Here is a 16757-nt window from a genome sequence, read left to right on the forward strand (position 1 = left end):
CCTGGCTCTGCCTTTACTGGTGTTATAGGATAATCACTAATTCCGCTTTCTCAACCATAAAATGGGAATAATACCACCTACCTTGCAAGACTGTGAGAAGTTGCGATACTATGTAAAGTTCCTAGTATAGAACCAAGGGTATAAAGTCATCACCACCACTATCAACCTCATGCAAGAAATACCTAAAATCCAAAACTGGCAAAAGAAAATGTATGCAATAAATATCACAAATTATTTTTTAAAAAAGATACACAAGTCAATCTGGTAAGATTCTGAAAACCCTGTCACCTGCTTTATTTCTGGAGAAGGGTAAAGGGAGAAGGGAAAATATTCACTTGAATTTGAGGGGCAGCTAAACTGGAAGCAACAATTTCAGGCCTCTAAGGTTCCTCTGATCCATAAGGGAATGCCGAAACTTCCTTGTTTGGAGATTCAAAGAGTTTAATTTTTCCCTAGAGCAAGATCAACAATTTTCACTGGGATAAAAGAATAAAGAACAAACTCAATAGCACCAAATGGGGTTTTAACACAGAAAACAGGGCCACTCCTTTTAAATGCAAATTTTCACATTAAAATATGTTTATAAATCATAGTAGTAGTTCTTCCTCTTGATTCAACATTTCTCCCTCCCCTAACAGGAGCCCTAGAACCTGAAGAGCATGTACATTACTAACCAGATATACAATTCAGCCGCCCCGTCCAAACTGGAATCTGATTACTAATGGACTAGACTCGGGGCTGCCCCAAGGGATAGGCAGCAGTAACTATGCTCTCAGGGAGAATGGGTACTGAGGGTGCCACCAGTCAAAGAGCCGAACGCTGTGCACTGGGTCCAGGATGACTTGCACACCCTGCTCACTGCGCAGTTTCCGACCACCATGGACAGGGGAATCTTGGAACACCAGTCTCACTCGATGATGCCGCATGTCCGTGCTCACATTGATAGTAAACTGAAATGGAAAAGCAGATTCAGTATCCAACTTACACAACCTTGGTTTCCAACAGCTCACTCCGAAATGAAATAGTCCACACTAATTTACACTAGCTAGGCCACAAGGTTAATCTCTAAATTATAACATGAACATCTTTTTTTTTTTTTTTGAGAAAGGACCTCGTTCTGTTGCCCAGGCTGTAGTGCAGTGATGTGATCTTGGCTCGCTGCAACCTCCACCTCCGGGGATCAAACAATTCTCGTGCCTCAGCCTCCCGAGTAGCTAGGAATACAGGTGTGCACCACCATGACCAGCTAATTTTTGTATTTTTAGTAGAGACAGTGTTTTGCCACGTTGGCCAGGCTGGTCTCAAACTCCTGACCTCAGGTGATCTGCCCACCTCGGCCTCCCAAAGTGCTGGGATTACAGGCGTGAGCCACCACGCCCAGCCAACCTTTAAGGATATAAAAAATTAAGGACAATTTTATAAGGCCTTCTCAGCTTCACATGTTTAAACTATGCTAAAGAAAGCCTCACTAATGAGCACTTTGGAAGGCCAAGACAGGCAGATCGTCTGAGGTCAGGAGTTTGAGACCAGCCTGACCAAACCCCATTTCTACTAAAAATACAAAAATTAGCTGGGTGTGGTGGCTGGCACCTGTAATCCCAGCTACTTCGGAGGCGGAGGCAGGAGAATCCCTTGAAACCGAGAGACAGAGGTTGCAGTGAGCCGGGACTGCACACCATGGCACTCCAGCCTGGACTACAAAGCGAGACTCCGTCTCAAAAAAAAAAAAAAAAACTGCATATATGACACAATCTCAATTATACAAAATTATTTAAGACAGAGTACGTACATATTAACAGACACATTAAGAAAACAGTTCCCAAAAGATAAATTGCAGTTATAGAATAGTGGCAGTCTAAGTCACCTTTACTTTGTCAGTATATTTATGTATTATTTAAAGTCATTTACCATTAAAAAAAAAAGTTACTTTCATTGTGGAAGGGTTACCTCATGTATTTCTGAATGTAAGCCTAAGATACAGAGAAGACAAATTACATGAACTCTCCAACTGCCAAGCCAATGAAAAAATTTTAAAACCTGGAAAAATATGCCAGAGGCACATACATTATTTACTAATTACTGGCCAAGCCTTGAACAGTGATAATATCACACAAAGGACAGAGCTGAGCCGGTCACTCTATATTTTAATATCTCATTTGTAACCCCTTATGCATGCCTCAAGGTCCTGACATACAGTGCTCATGTATATATCTCATCATTCTTCCTAACAGGATAATGTTTCTCAATCATTAATGACCACTACACATGAAAATGCAAAAACATTCCCTTTCCTACAATGAAGAAAAGAAGGTAAAATATTCTCAGATATAATTAACGTCTCCACAAATCTGTCTATTGCTAATATACAGGACTGATTTCAAACTTTATTTTTTTTTAAAGATACCTTCCTTCATGGTTAAACTTACAAATATCCTTCAAACCTCAGATATAGCAAAAGTCTATAAAAAAGCTGAAGGCAGTGGCTCACACCTATAATTTCAGTACTTGGGAGGCTGACGTGGAAGAACTGAGTCTGAGACCAGCCTCAGCAACGCTGTGAGACACCCATTGCAACAAAAAATAAAAATTAGCCAGGGTTGGTGGTGCGCATGTGTAGTCCTAACTACTTGGGAGGCTGAAGCAAGAGGATAGCTTAAGCCCAGGAGTTTTAGGTTGCAGTGAGCAATGATTCTATCACTGCACTTCAGCCTGAGTGACAGAGTGAAACCATGTCTCTTTTTAAAAAAAAAAAAAAAGCTGTGGTTCACCTCCTTTCAGAATGAAAAAAAAAAAGAGCTGAGAATGACATCCTGAGTCCCTACTTACCAGAGTAAATATCATTCCCATGACAATCGGAATAAAGATGAAATTGAGGGTCGTGACCTGCAGTAGGCAGCAGTCCTGGTCTGGATTGGTATGAACATCTTCGTACTGAACGGGAGGCTGCAATCCTCCTGTACACTTGCTCTTTAACCTAGGGGACTGAAGAGAACTAAGAATTAATCCAATGGCTTAGAAGAAATGTATATGGCTCTAAGAGTCTACAAAAGAAAATCCTATGGCTCAACTAAAGCTAGTGAGATACATTTTTCCGTTATCTCCTCTCTCTTTATATATGTTTCTATACAGAGATCAAAGAAAATCTACCCTTTGAAAGAACGGGAAATACATTTGGATGAGCGGGTTTATACTTCATTTAGATGGTATCCCTTGCCATCTGACAAGAAATGGAAACTTACAGCCTCTACCAGAGGTTCTACAATGTTTGAAAGATTGCAAATTCCTTGTAACTTGTCAGACTCCAAAGAACATCTGCTGTACAAAAGGGAAGGAAGCAGAAGTGGCCACCTAATTCCAGACCCCATAAAACAAAGGAATCACAAGTCTCGGAACTAAAGGAAATCTCCGCATTCACTTTCCTGCAGTAATCCTACTGTCTGCTTCTAGTCACATTTCACCACTGCTAAGACTGCCTCTCAATTCCTTCTCAGAAAGGTCTATGGTGGACTTTCTACCAATGTCTAATGGATACCACAGACTGTGCAGATCTTATCAAATGCAAAATATCAGAACTAAAATTCTTCCCCACAACCATGTTTTTGAAATAAATCAGTAAGAAAATAAGGTTTACTTTAAGTACAAACTTATCTGTAACCCACCTGCCATCATGTGAGGAATAACTAATAGTATTTGTGTCTCATCAGTGAGACACTAAGTAGAGGAGACAAGTGAAAACACCTCCCTTCCCACCTCACCCCCGCACCCCCCACCCCACCCCACTCCATGTGTTTTCACCTGTCTCCTCTACTTAGAAATGGGTTTATGGGTTTCTATAAACCCACTGCCATATCTGCTCATAATTCCACATAAGAATATAGGGTGATCATAACTACACCTAATAATACAGCTGTCCTTTGAGTAATACTGTCACTGTTCAAGGCTTGGCCAGTAATCAGATTAGTAAACAATGTGTATGCCTCTGGCATAATTTTTCCAGGTTTTAAAAAATTTTCATTGGCTTGGCAACTGGAGAGTTCATGTAATTTGTCTTCTGTCTCTTAGGCTTACATTCAGAAATACATGAGGCTTCCCCTTCCATAATGAAAGCTTTTTTTAATGGTAAATAAGTTTAAATAATACATAAATATATTGACAAAGTAAAGGTGACTTAAGACGTCTGCTATCCTGTAATGGCAATTAATCTTTTGGGAACTATTCTCTTAATATGTTCTCTCAACATTTATACGTCACTCGTAAATAATTCAGCATACACTTACATATAACCACATTATCATTATCACCCATAAGAAAATTAACAATTATTTCATATTATCCGGAGCACATTCTGATTTCCTAAATTGCCCCAAAATGTCTTTTATAGCTTTGTTCACTTATCCAGGATCCACTCAAGATTTACTCTTTGCAGTAGGTTGTTATCCTTGTCTTTCAATACAACATAGTTCTTTTGTTTTCATGGCATTTCGGGTTGAGTATCCTTTATCCGAAATGCCTGGGGCCAGAAGTGTTCCCGATTTTTTCAGATTTTGGAATATTTGCATTATACCAGTTGAGCATCTGAAATCCACAACCCCAAAATCCAAAATGCTCCAAAAGGCATTTTCTTTGAGCATCATGTTGGCACTCAGAAAGTTTCAGATTATGAGGCATTTCAGATTTTGGATTTTTAGGCTATACACTGTTTGATTTTAGTAAGGCAATTTCATGTCCAGTGTTATGATTTGAACGTTTATGTCTCCTCCAAAATTCAAGTGGACACCTAATCTCCAACACAATAATATTAAGAGGTAGGGCCTTTAGGAGGTGACCTACTGGGGAGGCCCTCCCTCATGAATGGAATTAAAGCTTTTATAAGAGAGTCTTCACACTAAGTTCAGCCCCTTTTGGCATTCCACTTTCCACCATGTGAGGACAAAGTGTTCCTTCCCTCTGAAGGATGCAATCAGACACTATCTTGGAAGCAAAGGGACCAGGCCCTCACCAAACACCAAACCTGCAAAGAACTTGGACTTCCCAGTCGTCAGAACTATGAAGAAATAAAGTTCTGTTCTTTTTAAGTTACCCAGAGTCTGTGGTACTGTTATAGCAGCACAGACTAAGAAAGATATCTAGGGAAATCTCTTCGAACAAGGTGTTATCTGAAAAACAAAGAGAAGACCACATACCTGTTTTTTGAACTTGAAGTTGAATTCCCACATTGGTTCCTGTCTGTTCCCAACAATCTTTCTGCACCAGAAAAGTAAGCACTATAAGAAAGTAAAAATAAACCAAGAAAAAGAAAAAGAAAAAAATCAAAATACACTAATCAAAATAATCAGCAAAAACCTTTCTGTTTGACAGCTCTAAAGCCAGCCACAGTCCCAATGCTGAGATTTTACTTTGGCACAGATAGACTCCCAAGTTGACACTGGTTCAACATAAAAACAGACAATCCCAGGGCTGTTCAATAAGGAGAGGAGGGACCAATATAAGTCAACCTCAGAGGTTACTGACATCAACCCCTATTGTTCTTATCTTCAAAGACAGAAACGTGGTATCTAGAGACTGGGGCATCCTCTCTGATTCAGCAGGCTAATCCTCTACATTAAAATGTAAGGAGAGCCAGCAGCCACCAGGCAAGATGATACAAGGCCATAAGGTAGGCAGAGAGGCTGGCCCTATAATAGAAGCAAACTGCTCAGGACCCTCTGGGAGCAGACAGCCAGTAAGGAAACTACAGAGCTAGGCTGAATTCTGTCTAGAATAAGCCCCTCAGTGAAAGCCAGGCTACAGCTAGGGTTAAGCACAAGAAGTGAAGTACCTCCCGGGGGATAAGGGGTGGGTCGTCCGCCGTGCCAGCTGTCCTGCCCTTCAGACATGCCCTGTACGTCCTGCTGTTCCATCAAAATTAATGGGCTTGGCTTTAAGGGGAAAACACTTCTGCTGCCATCACAACGGCTCCAGTGTCCCACACAAGCTATGCTACTGAAAAGAGAGAGAGGGGGAATCAAATACGAAAAGCTGGAGTCCAGGAACATGGGACAACTTCCTTTAGGCATGCTGGCAACTCCCTGAATGCCACACAATCATGGGTATACAAGTGGCAAGGCCAAGCATGGGACACCTGCCACTGCAGGCCCCACACCCTCTTCAGAAGATCTCTAACAAGGCACAAAAGCAGCAGCCAGATGGCCTAGGCTTACTATCTGGATTAAGACCTTAGTTTTCATTCTACTTTGGCTTTTTACAGTCCACTTTAAAAAAATTAATAGACAATGATAAGAATATGAAGATGGGGTATTTTAGAATTTAGGCAGTAGCACTTGCATTGTGCACTGGAGCCGCTAAGATGTGTCAAGCATGAGGAGTTTGCCCAATGCTGCTCTGCTCCCAGCAATTGATTCACTCCTGGCAGGGCTAACTTTCAGATGATCCCCACGCTCACCACAGTTAATCTGATACTATCAAATGTTTTGGGGGAAAGGGACACTGTAAATGTGAGAAGATACACCGTCCACTCATATTACAAGCAGAAGCAGCTGCTGGGTGAAATCCTACTCTCCTGGCATTCTACTCCTTCTCTAAATCCACCAGTTAGCATGATATTAAATTGAGCTCTGCCAATGGCCCTGACCACCTCAGTTTACAAGGCTGGGGGGAACCTCGATAATCTTGAAATCAATAGCACCCTTTTAATTAATATGTATCAGGTAGAATATGATCACCCTAGAGCTAAACTGGGGGAGAAGAATCATTATATAATGTCCAATACCATAAAAACAAACTACAAGAGAATGGGAAATGCTATGGAACATCAGATTTGAGGTAGGAACAGAGTAACCTTGTTTGGCAAAGGTGATTTAGTAATTTTATCAGGGAGGAGAAAAAGAGAGAATGGACCAAAGGCTAGTAGACATATTTACAAATCAGAAGAATGACAGACTTGAATATAAATGTATGAATATAAAATATCAGGGAAATCCTGAGACAAAAAAGAGCCTAGAACACAGAAAGAACTTGAGAGAACTAAGGTTTATGAATCAGGGTACCTTATAGTCTATGAGATGACCTACCAGAGCCTGGCAATAGCCTGGCACAGGGCACTTCCAAATGCTACAGAAGTCAAGTCTACACCAGAGTCCTTTAAGAAGGTCAACAATAAAGGGGAATCCCTGATGTCAAGGTTGCATTAGAAAGAGAAAAACAGTGAGACGTTCACGTCATACCTCTGTACCGTGATTTAAAGCCCCTCTTAAAAATTACAGCATACATCTACCATTTCAGTTATGCTCTTCCTAGCCCAAACCATCAAAACCATTATATCTAAAGGGGTCCAATGTACAATGTATGAAAATAAATTAAAATAAAAAGAATAAAGAATACACTAAAAGCACAGGAAAGCTTTAAGGTAAGTATAAGATAAGCCAGCTAGCACAGCAGAAAGGTCTTGGAGAAGTGAAATCTCTGAGCCCTGAAAGTTTACATTAGTCCCTTAGCAGCCTGGGACCTACACCCCTCCCCATCAAGGAAGTTGGAGACAAGCCATGATAACAGGCCTACCATACAAGAGTCCATTAGTCAAACCCCAACACAAATTCTCACTTACTTTGGAATTCTTCAATGTGCTGGGGGTGCTTTCTGGAATGGCTGGATTCTTGGAGATTCGAGCAGCAAATGGCTCATACATATGGTACAGAGATCGGATCACACAAGCCCGGAGACAGCGCAGCTTCTCCATTGACTCTGGTCGCAGACGCAAAGGCAGGGAAGCATCCAGCGTGTAGTGCCTGAAACATGACACATTACTCCTACCAATATGTGACCTGTCTCTCCTGCTCTAGGTCAGTCTCCTAAGACTCCTGGTCTCTGTATGAACTTTACTGCACTATTCCACTGGCCAGTAGGTAGCTTGTCCCCAGTGCTACTTGACCTCTTGGCAACTTTTACGTCTTTGCCTTGTAATCCTGCAGTTCACCATCCATTTTTAAAGTTGAAATCCTCACTTTTTTCCTGAACACAAGAGCAAACTCTGAATTGGTATCAGTATATTATGCTTTAACTGCTCAAAAAGAACCTGTCCTAGAGGAACCTATACTGGAGATGAGCCACCAGGTTCTCCTGTCAGGTCTACAATGAGTTCTCTACTCCTTTCTACTTCAACATTCCTTCCCACCACAGCCTGACAGTTTACAATTGTCACTACACTTCCACACCTAGCATCAAAAATAAGCCCTTTTACTAATCACATAATTTACCTATTCCTCACCACTACAACTATACATAAGGCTGCATAAGTACAAAAACTGTGTAATACTTAAAGACGACTAGCAAATCAAAGCAACACCTAATCCAGCTGAAAAGATGAGCAGATAGGCATCTGCAGCTTTGAACATTGTAGCTAAAATAAGCCTCTGAAGAAAAGTCAAAGACAGTTCTCTCTGGGACTTGAAGCAAGACATTTTGCTGAAACTGGATACTGGAGTGGGGAAGGAGGCAACCACATGGAAGACAATTACCTGGATAATTAATAATATCAAATTTAAATTAGAGAGGAGCTCAAGGAGTCCAAAGCTGGGTCATGCCCAGACAACATGGAGTAGAGAAAGTGAAAAGAGGTCACCATCCAGTGAGTAGCTCCAAATCACAAACAGTAATGAAATCAGCTACACAGATAAAAGAGTGAGGTCTCTGTGGTCGCACCTTCGGTACAACCTGGTCCAAAAGGCAGCAGTGCAAGTGACAGTCCAGGCATTCTTACAAATCAGGGAAAAATTCACAATGTCCTCAGGACGGATATAGGAGGCCAGCAACAGCCAAATATCCATGGGATACTCTTCTCCTCCAGCCCCGTCCAGTTCTTCTGAAACAGAAAAAAGAATAATCTCTGATCTTCTACACACATATCTAAAGATACTCGATCATTTCATTTCTCCCAAGGATTGCACAGTTAAGAAAATGGTTTTAAATAGGTCCACGGAAACCGTTCAAACTTATCATTTCCTGCTCATCTTAGCTGCTGGAAACTTTTACCTCCTGTTGCCCAAGTAAATAGGTTTTGTTCTTAAGGCCTTTACTTAACAACTATTGGCAATACCATTCTGAAGTTTTACTTTTTTTTTGAGACAGAGTCTCACTCTGTTGCCCAGGCTGGAATGCACTGGTGCAATCTCAGCTTAGTACAACCTCCGCCTCCCAGGATCAAGCGATTCTCATGCCTCAGCCACCAGAGTACCTAGGACTACAGGCACGCTCCACCGCACCCAGCTAAGTTTTTAGTAGAGATGGGGTTTCACCATGTTGACCAGGCTGCTCTCGAACTCCTGGTCTCAAGTGATCCACCCGCCTCGGCCTCCCAAAGCGCTGGGATTACTGGCATGAGTCACTGCACCTGGCCATCATTTTGAAGTTTCAAAAGTGCCTTTTCACACATTGTATCATTCAACTCTAATAATTCTTCAATAGAATAAGAAAAATATTATTGCACCCATTTTACTAATAAGAAAAAAAAAACCTTGTCACTCAAAGGAAATAGAACCAAGATTTTCTGACTCCGAATTCCAGCTTTATGCTATTAAGCCCTGCTCTTGGTTTCTCTTTAAGTCTCCACCCAATAAACATTTTCAGTCGGGAAAAAAACAAAATTGACTTTAGGATGGTATAGGGAGGCTGGGCACAGTGGCTCATGCCTATAATCCCAGCACTTTGCGAGGCCAAGGCAGGCGGATCACGAGGTCAAGAGATTGAGACCATCCTCATGGTGAAACTCTTGTCTCTACTAAAAATACAAAAATCAGCTGGGCATGGTGGCACATGCCTGTAATACCCAGCTACTTGGGAGGCTGAGGCAGGAGAATCGCTTGAACCGGTAGGTGGAGGTTGCAGTGAGCTGAGATGGCACTACTGCACTCCAGCCTGGGTGACAAGAGTGAGATTCTATCTCAAAAAAAAAAAAAAAAAAAAGGATGGTATAAGGAAATCTCAAAGTACAAATTAAATTAAAAAACCAGATAAGTTACAGTGCATTCTCATCACACACAACTACCTGTAAACATGTTTTTTTCCTTCTAGTTTCTCCTTGTTTCATTGCAAGTTTGACCTATGATCCTTGCCAGAGACACCCAGTCACTCTTTAACAACATATCCATGCTGGGTGCAATGGCTCACGCCTGTAATCTCAGTACTTTGGGAGGCCAAGGCAGGTGGATCACGAGGTCAGGAGTTCAAGATCAGCCTGGCCAAGATGGTGAAACCCTGTCTCTACTAAAAATACAAAAAAATTAGTTGGGCATGGTGGTGGGCGCCTGTAATCCCAGCTACTTGGGAGGCTGAGGCAGAGAACTGCTTAAACCTGGGAGGCGGAGGATGCAGTGAGCCAAGATCATGCCACTGCACTCCAGTCTGGGTGACAGAGTGAAACTCCATCTCAAGAAAAAAAAAAAAAAGTATCCCTCTCTCTTACTTCTTCACTCATTAGTGTTAATTCTCCTGACCTTGATGTCTACTATACTTCTCAGGTTCAGTTAATACACATGCTTTGTAAAGATACCTGAATCTGAGCTAATCCTAACCCTAACCCTTATTTCAAATCTAGTCATAGAACTATACTAAAATTATCAGCTTTCTTCCTTCCTGGGGAAAAAGCCCTTACACCATCTCCCCAAAGTTGCCCCTGCTTTTCTAGCTAACTACTTCCCACAACTCTATGATTAGATCAAGTTCTTCGGCTAGGTTCTTCACAACAGAGACCCAATATGTCTAAAACATCTTTTCTAATTCTTATCCCTCTTATAATCTCCAGTAATCATGCAAGACTCAGTCTACCATGTCCAGGCCCCACTTTCTCCCATATTACCTCTTCTCTCTTTGAAAGAGAAGGCAAACAACAGTTAAAATTTCCTCTATTGTGGCTGACTGCAGTGGCTCATGCCTGTAATCCCAACACTTTGGGAGGCCAAGGTGGGAGGATGGCTTGAGCCCAGGAGTTCAAGATCGGCTTGGGCAACACAGTCTCCATAAAAAAACTTAAAAATTAGCCAGCCATGGTGGTACATGCCTGTAGTCTCAGCTACTCAGGAGGCTGAGGTGCAAGGATCAATCGAGCCCAGGATGTCGAGGCTGCAGTGAGCCATGACTGCACCACTGCAATCCAGCCTGGGCAACAGAGTGAGTCCCTGTCTCAAAAATCCAAAACAAAAACCAAAAAAACAAACAAAAATTTCCTCTACTGAGACCCATAAGGACTTTTACAAAGCAGAGTGCTATCAAAAATGTTGTCTTTAGAGACAAAATTTAGTAAACAATGAAGAACTGTCAGTGTTTTATACATAATTATTAAGAGTTTTCAAAACGAAGTAAATAGAATCAGTAAATGAAAGCTTCATGGAGGTAAGTCATGAAGGACATGAAGAATTTTGACAGGCATAGGTTAACAGGAAAAGCATGTCAAGTGAATAAATGCTAACACGAAACCAAGGGACTCAGAAAAGCAAAACATGTGAGAACAGTAAACAGAACAGTCTAACAAGATTTTAATGACATTGAGAAATTACTGTTAAGTCTTTTAGATGTGATAATGGTATTTTTAAAAAGATAACTACTAAGATATTTACAGAGATGATGATGGTATATCTGGAAATTGTTTCAAAATAACCCAGCGTGTGTGTGTGTGTGTGTGTGTGTGTGTGTGTGTGTGAGTGAGAGAGAGAGTAATGGCTGAAGTAAAAATGGCCGTGAGTTGATAGCATATAAAAACAAAATGGTAATTTAAAAAAACTTTTTTTTTTTTTTTTGAGACGGAGTCTCGCTCTGTCACCCAGCCTGGGGTGCAGTGGCCGGACTCAGCTCACTGCAAGCTCCGCCTCCCGGGTTCACGCCATTCTCCTGCCTCAGCCTCCCGAGTAGCTGGGACTACAGGCGCCCGCCACCTCGCCCGGCTAATTTTTTGTATTTTTTAGTAGAAACGAAAAAAAAACTTTTTAATAGCTATGAGTTGATCACTGTTGAAGCTGGGTAATAGTTATACGGAGTTATAATCAGACTATTCTCTCTTCTTCTACATGTGTCATTAAAAAAAAGGCTTTTTAAAAAAAGAAGAAAAATACATTACACCTGCTAAAATAATAAAATAAAAAGAAATTTAAAAAGAAAAAAAAAAAGACCAGTCTGATGGAATGGAGAAACCTAACGGAGGTAAAGTAGAATAAGGAAGTAAAATATGAATTATGGTTAAGAGCCTGTAAGCCACAAATCATATATCTGGTAAGTGACTGGTAATCTGAATAGATAAAGAAGTCTTACAATTCAGTAATAAAAAGACAGCTGGGTGCGGTGGCTCACACCTATAAACCCAACACTTTGGGAGGCCGAGGCAGGTGGATCACCTGAGGTCTGAAGTTCGAGATCGAGACCAGCCCGACCAATATGGAGAAATCCGATCTCTATTAAAAATACAAAAAATTAGCTGGGCATGGTGGCGCATGCCTGTAATCCCAGCTACTCGGGAGGCTGAGGCAGGGGAATCGCTTGAACCTGGGCAGCAGAGGTTGCGGTGAGCCGAGATCACGCCATTGCACTCCAGCCTGGTCAACAAGAGCGAAACTCCATCTCAAAAAATTTTTAAAAATAGTAATAAGATAATCCAATTTAAAATGGGCAAATATCATTAGCCATAGGGAAATGCAAATCAAAACCACAAGGAGACAAATACTAATCCACATACACTATAATTTAAAAAGTCAGACAATAATAAGTGTTGGTAAGGATGTAGAGAAACTGCAACTCTTATACACTGCTGGTGGAAATATAAAACGATGCACACACTTTGGAAAATGGTTTGGCAATTCCTCAAAAAGTTAAACACAGAGTTTCTGTATAATACAGCAATTTCACTCCTATCTAACCAAAAATGAAAAAACCTACATCCACAGAAAAATTCATCCATGAATGTTCATAGCAGCAAACAAAAAGGAATAAAAAAGAATGAGATACTGATACATGCATACTATGGATGAACCTTGAGAACATTATGCTAAATGAAAGAAGCTACATGCAAAAGACTATATATTGTATGATTCCATTTACACGAAATGTCAGAATAGGTGAATCTGTAGAGATAGAAAGTAGATTAGTGGTTTCCAAGGACTGGAGGAGGGTTTGGAATGAGAAGGGATGCTAATAAGTATGGGGTTTCTTTTCAGAGTAATGGAAATGTTCTAAACTTAGACCATGTTGATGGTTGCACAACTCTGTGAATATGCTAAAACCACTGAATTGTACACTTTAAAGGAATAAATTTTATCTCAATTTTTTCTTAAGTCTAAGCCATTCTGTGGAACAAGTCCAAAACAAGATAAATCCCTAATAGAATGGTGATAGGTAGCAATTTTAAGTTAAAAATTAAGGACAAATAAGTATGAAGAATGTCAATACTGGCTGAGTATCCCTCATCAGAAACGCTCAGGACCAGAAGTGTTTCAGATTTTGGCTTTTTCCGCACTTTGGAATATCCTGACTGTACTTATTGGTTGAGCAGCCCTAATCAAAAATCAGAAATCCGAAGTACTCCAATAAGCATTTCCTTTCAGCATCATGTCAGTGCTCCAAAAATTTCAAATTTTGGAGCTTTTCAGATTTGGAATGCTCAACCTGTATTAATTTTTGGATCCTGAAAAAGAGGAATATGACTAACAATAACTGGAGTAATTCCAAAGCAATCCTACCATTAATTTCATTAACTTATTACTTCAATATACTTTAACAAATAAAAATATCTATTATCTGATTCTCAGGTACAGGTGAAAGTACTAGTAAATCTGAAACCAAAAATACATACATCATTTATTATTATGATGATTTTTTTTTGAGACAGAGTCTCACTCTGTCACCAGGCTGGAGTGTAGTGGCACAATGTGATGGCTCACTCTAACCTCCGCCTCCCAGGATCAAGCAATTCTCCCGCCTCAGCCTCCCGAGTAGTTGGGACTACAGGTGCACACCACCACACCCAGCTAATGTTTGTATTTTTAGTAGAGACAGGGTTTCACCATATTGGCCAAGCTGGTCTCAAACTCCTGACCTTGTGATCTGCCCACCTCAGCCTCCCAAAAGGCTGGGATTACAGGTGTGAGCCACTGCGCCCAGCCTCACCATTTCACCTAAACGCAGCTGATCATCAGAACCATTTTAGCTTTAATAATTCTGGGCTAAGCATGGCAGCTTATGCCTATAATCCCAGCACTTTGGGAGGCCAAGGTGGGTGGACTGCTTGAGCCCAGGAGCTCAAAACCAACCTAAGCAACATAGTGAGACCCCTGTCTCTACAAAAAATAGAAAAAATTAGCAGGCATGATGACATAGCATCTGTAGTCCCAGCTACTCAAAAGATGGGTGAATCACTTAAGCCCGGGAAGTCAAGGCTGCAGTGTGCCATGATCTTGCCACTACACTCCAGCCTGGGCAAGAGAGCAAAACCTTGTCTCAAAAAAAAAAAAAATTCTGAGTTCCATCCCAAGAGATTCTGACTCATTAAGTCTGGAGGAAAACCCAGAATCTGAATGATGGTTTGGCACATTATATACCATCAGTTTACTATTCTTTGCTTCATTTGTGTATATTTCATTGCCGTTAGGATATTTAAAAAATCACCTACTTTTCTATTTCCCACAGTAGTTATTAGACATGAAGCAGACATTACTAATTGTAGAGCACTTAAAAGACCATGATAATGTCTATGTTTGTGTGTAACAAAACTTGTAACATAAAATCCACATATTTGGGAAAACATTTTTTGGTTACATCTCTGCTTCCTTACTGTAACATTCAGAAATCCAGAAATGCAAAGGCCTTTTATTTTCACATTGCCATGTGGGTTTTTAACCTGATAATAACATGTTCTCAATGAAGGGCTACTATAGTCCAGTTCACAGTTCCAGAACTCTATAACACATACTAATCTCTTTCCCCCTCGAATTCAGACAAAAGAAAAAAGAAAGCCCAAGTGTATTAAATCCTGTCCCACTACCAAGGTTCTTGTGGAGAGCCAAGTTTTCTTCAAACTCTCCTGGTATCACCTCTTACACCTCCTCCTGTGCTACTGGGAAAGTAACATCTTCAATTTGTCACCACAGGCAGGTCTAATAAACCCAAAGAGAGCAAGCTCCATACCTTTGTGCCTCTTGCTTTTCTTTTTTCTGGAGACAGTTCTCTCATGGATGCTTTCCTCCTGGGCATCCATCTCATCACTGCTGTCGATGATGTCACAGGGCTCACCAGCCCCAGAAAGAGCTTCCTCTGCAGGAACCTGAGAGGCTTCCAAGCCACAAAGAGATTTTACTAGAAGGAAATAAGAGAAGAATAAGATGGCACACAGCTCCACCAAGAAATACAAACAACTTAGCCAAAGTATCAGCATCCATTCAGGAAAGGGGGGATAAAAACATCGTGAGAGAGAAAGGTGAGAATCTATCACCAAAAAAAATAAAGATTTTAGTATTTTAAATACAAAAAAGAAAGGAAAGGAATGGGCAAACTGACTCCAAAGTTGCAGAAACTCCTTTTTTCAGCCCTGAAGAAAAAAGGTGCGCACAATTTTTCCACTATAAACCCTGCAGGATACAAGATGATTTGTATTCTCGTAAGTTCTACAGAGAAATGTTTGAAACAAATTGAATCCAATTTAGCCCTGGTCCTGAGCTGGAGGCAGTAGGTGTCATAAAATACAAGTCTCAGACCCATGAGTAAACAGACTGAAAGCAAGAGAAACACCGAAAAGGAAAAGAACACTCCAAGGTTATTAAACAAGGAAGCAAACTGCAGAGTAAAATATATGTGAACTACAGCAAAGAGATTACCCAAGAACAATGCAGTGGAAACTAGAGTATGCAAACATGTTTTTAAATGCAAAGAAAGAAAGAAAGAAAATACTTCTGCTGCAGAAACTGCTACTCTTGACTAATCCTCCTCCGCCCCCAATATATAAGTTAACATTGACAAGAGCAAACATGGTTACAGGAAGACGACTAAAGGACTGCAAGAAAAACAGAAAATAAAATGCCTAGTTCTGTCTTCGCGGCATGAGTCTTTAAAGGCTCGCGCAAAGCTTACCTTCCTGCTGAACAGCGTTGGCTACGGCTTTCTTGACTCGTCCAGACCTCACGACCGCCGGATCCGAGTTGGCGTAATCCGCCACGGTCACTGCAACACAGCACCAACCCTCAAGGAAGAGGCCTTCTCTCGTCAGCGTTTTCCCCGCCAAAGACCTCCTCCTCGCTGCAGGCCCCCGGACCGAGCCGCCCTCCAGCTGCGGACAGACGCGCTCACCTCGGCACGGTCCAGCCCCCTCCCAGCCGCCAGCCCCAAAATGTTTCGGCGCCCCTGCCCCCCTCACCTACCTCGGCCGGAGCAGGCGTCGTGGGCCCGGAACTTGAGTCGCTTTCCTCTCTTGGGCATGGCGACCGTATCCGGGCGAGGCCTGCCTAGCGGGCCGGGCCCCCGGGCCATGTCTCCGGCCGGAGAGCCGGCCACGGGAGCCGCAGGCCAGCTCCGCCCGGCTCCGCGGCCATCCCACACCGGAGGCCGCTAACTCTCGCGAGAACATAGGTCCGGGGTCCGAGTCGCTTTGGCGGACGACGCCGCTCTACGCGAACCAGTCATCGCCAGGTGCAAGGGTACGTCATCACCCGGCACCCGCGAATCAAGCTGGGTCCGGGTTCCAGGTGGAGAGAGAGCTGTTGTGCTGGGTGGTGTCGGGTATTGCAGTACCT

General features: G+C 41.8%; 1 protein-coding gene across 4 annotated transcripts; it reads right to left on the reverse strand.

The window, feature by feature from the left end:
- Window positions 1-265: 265 nt before the first annotated feature.
- On the reverse strand, window positions 266-16494 carry TMEM183A (transmembrane protein 183A). 4 transcript variants are annotated; one of them, XM_037985730.2, is made up of 8 exons: window positions 16386-16494; window positions 16099-16188; window positions 15160-15327; window positions 8698-8854; window positions 7604-7784; window positions 5184-5264; window positions 2827-2974; window positions 266-950 (listed from the first exon to the last, which is right to left on the reverse strand). In XM_037985730.2, the coding sequence occupies exons 1-8, from the start codon at window positions 16492-16494 to the stop codon at window positions 856-858; spliced, it is 1029 nt and encodes a 342-aa protein (XP_037841658.1). In that variant the 3' UTR covers window positions 266-855. The 4 variants fall into 4 exon arrangements, with proteins under 4 accessions (XP_037841658.1, XP_007987096.1, XP_037841657.1 ...); XM_007988905.3 differs by having other exon boundaries at window positions 2827-2982; XM_037985729.2 differs by having other exon boundaries at window positions 8698-8857.
- Between the last annotated feature and the right edge of the window lie 263 nt (window positions 16495-16757).

The sequence above is a fragment of the Chlorocebus sabaeus genome, chromosome 25, assembly GCF_047675955.1.
Source record: "Chlorocebus sabaeus isolate Y175 chromosome 25, mChlSab1.0.hap1, whole genome shotgun sequence".
In the NCBI taxonomy this organism is placed as follows: Eukaryota; Metazoa; Chordata; class Mammalia; order Primates; family Cercopithecidae; genus Chlorocebus; species Chlorocebus sabaeus.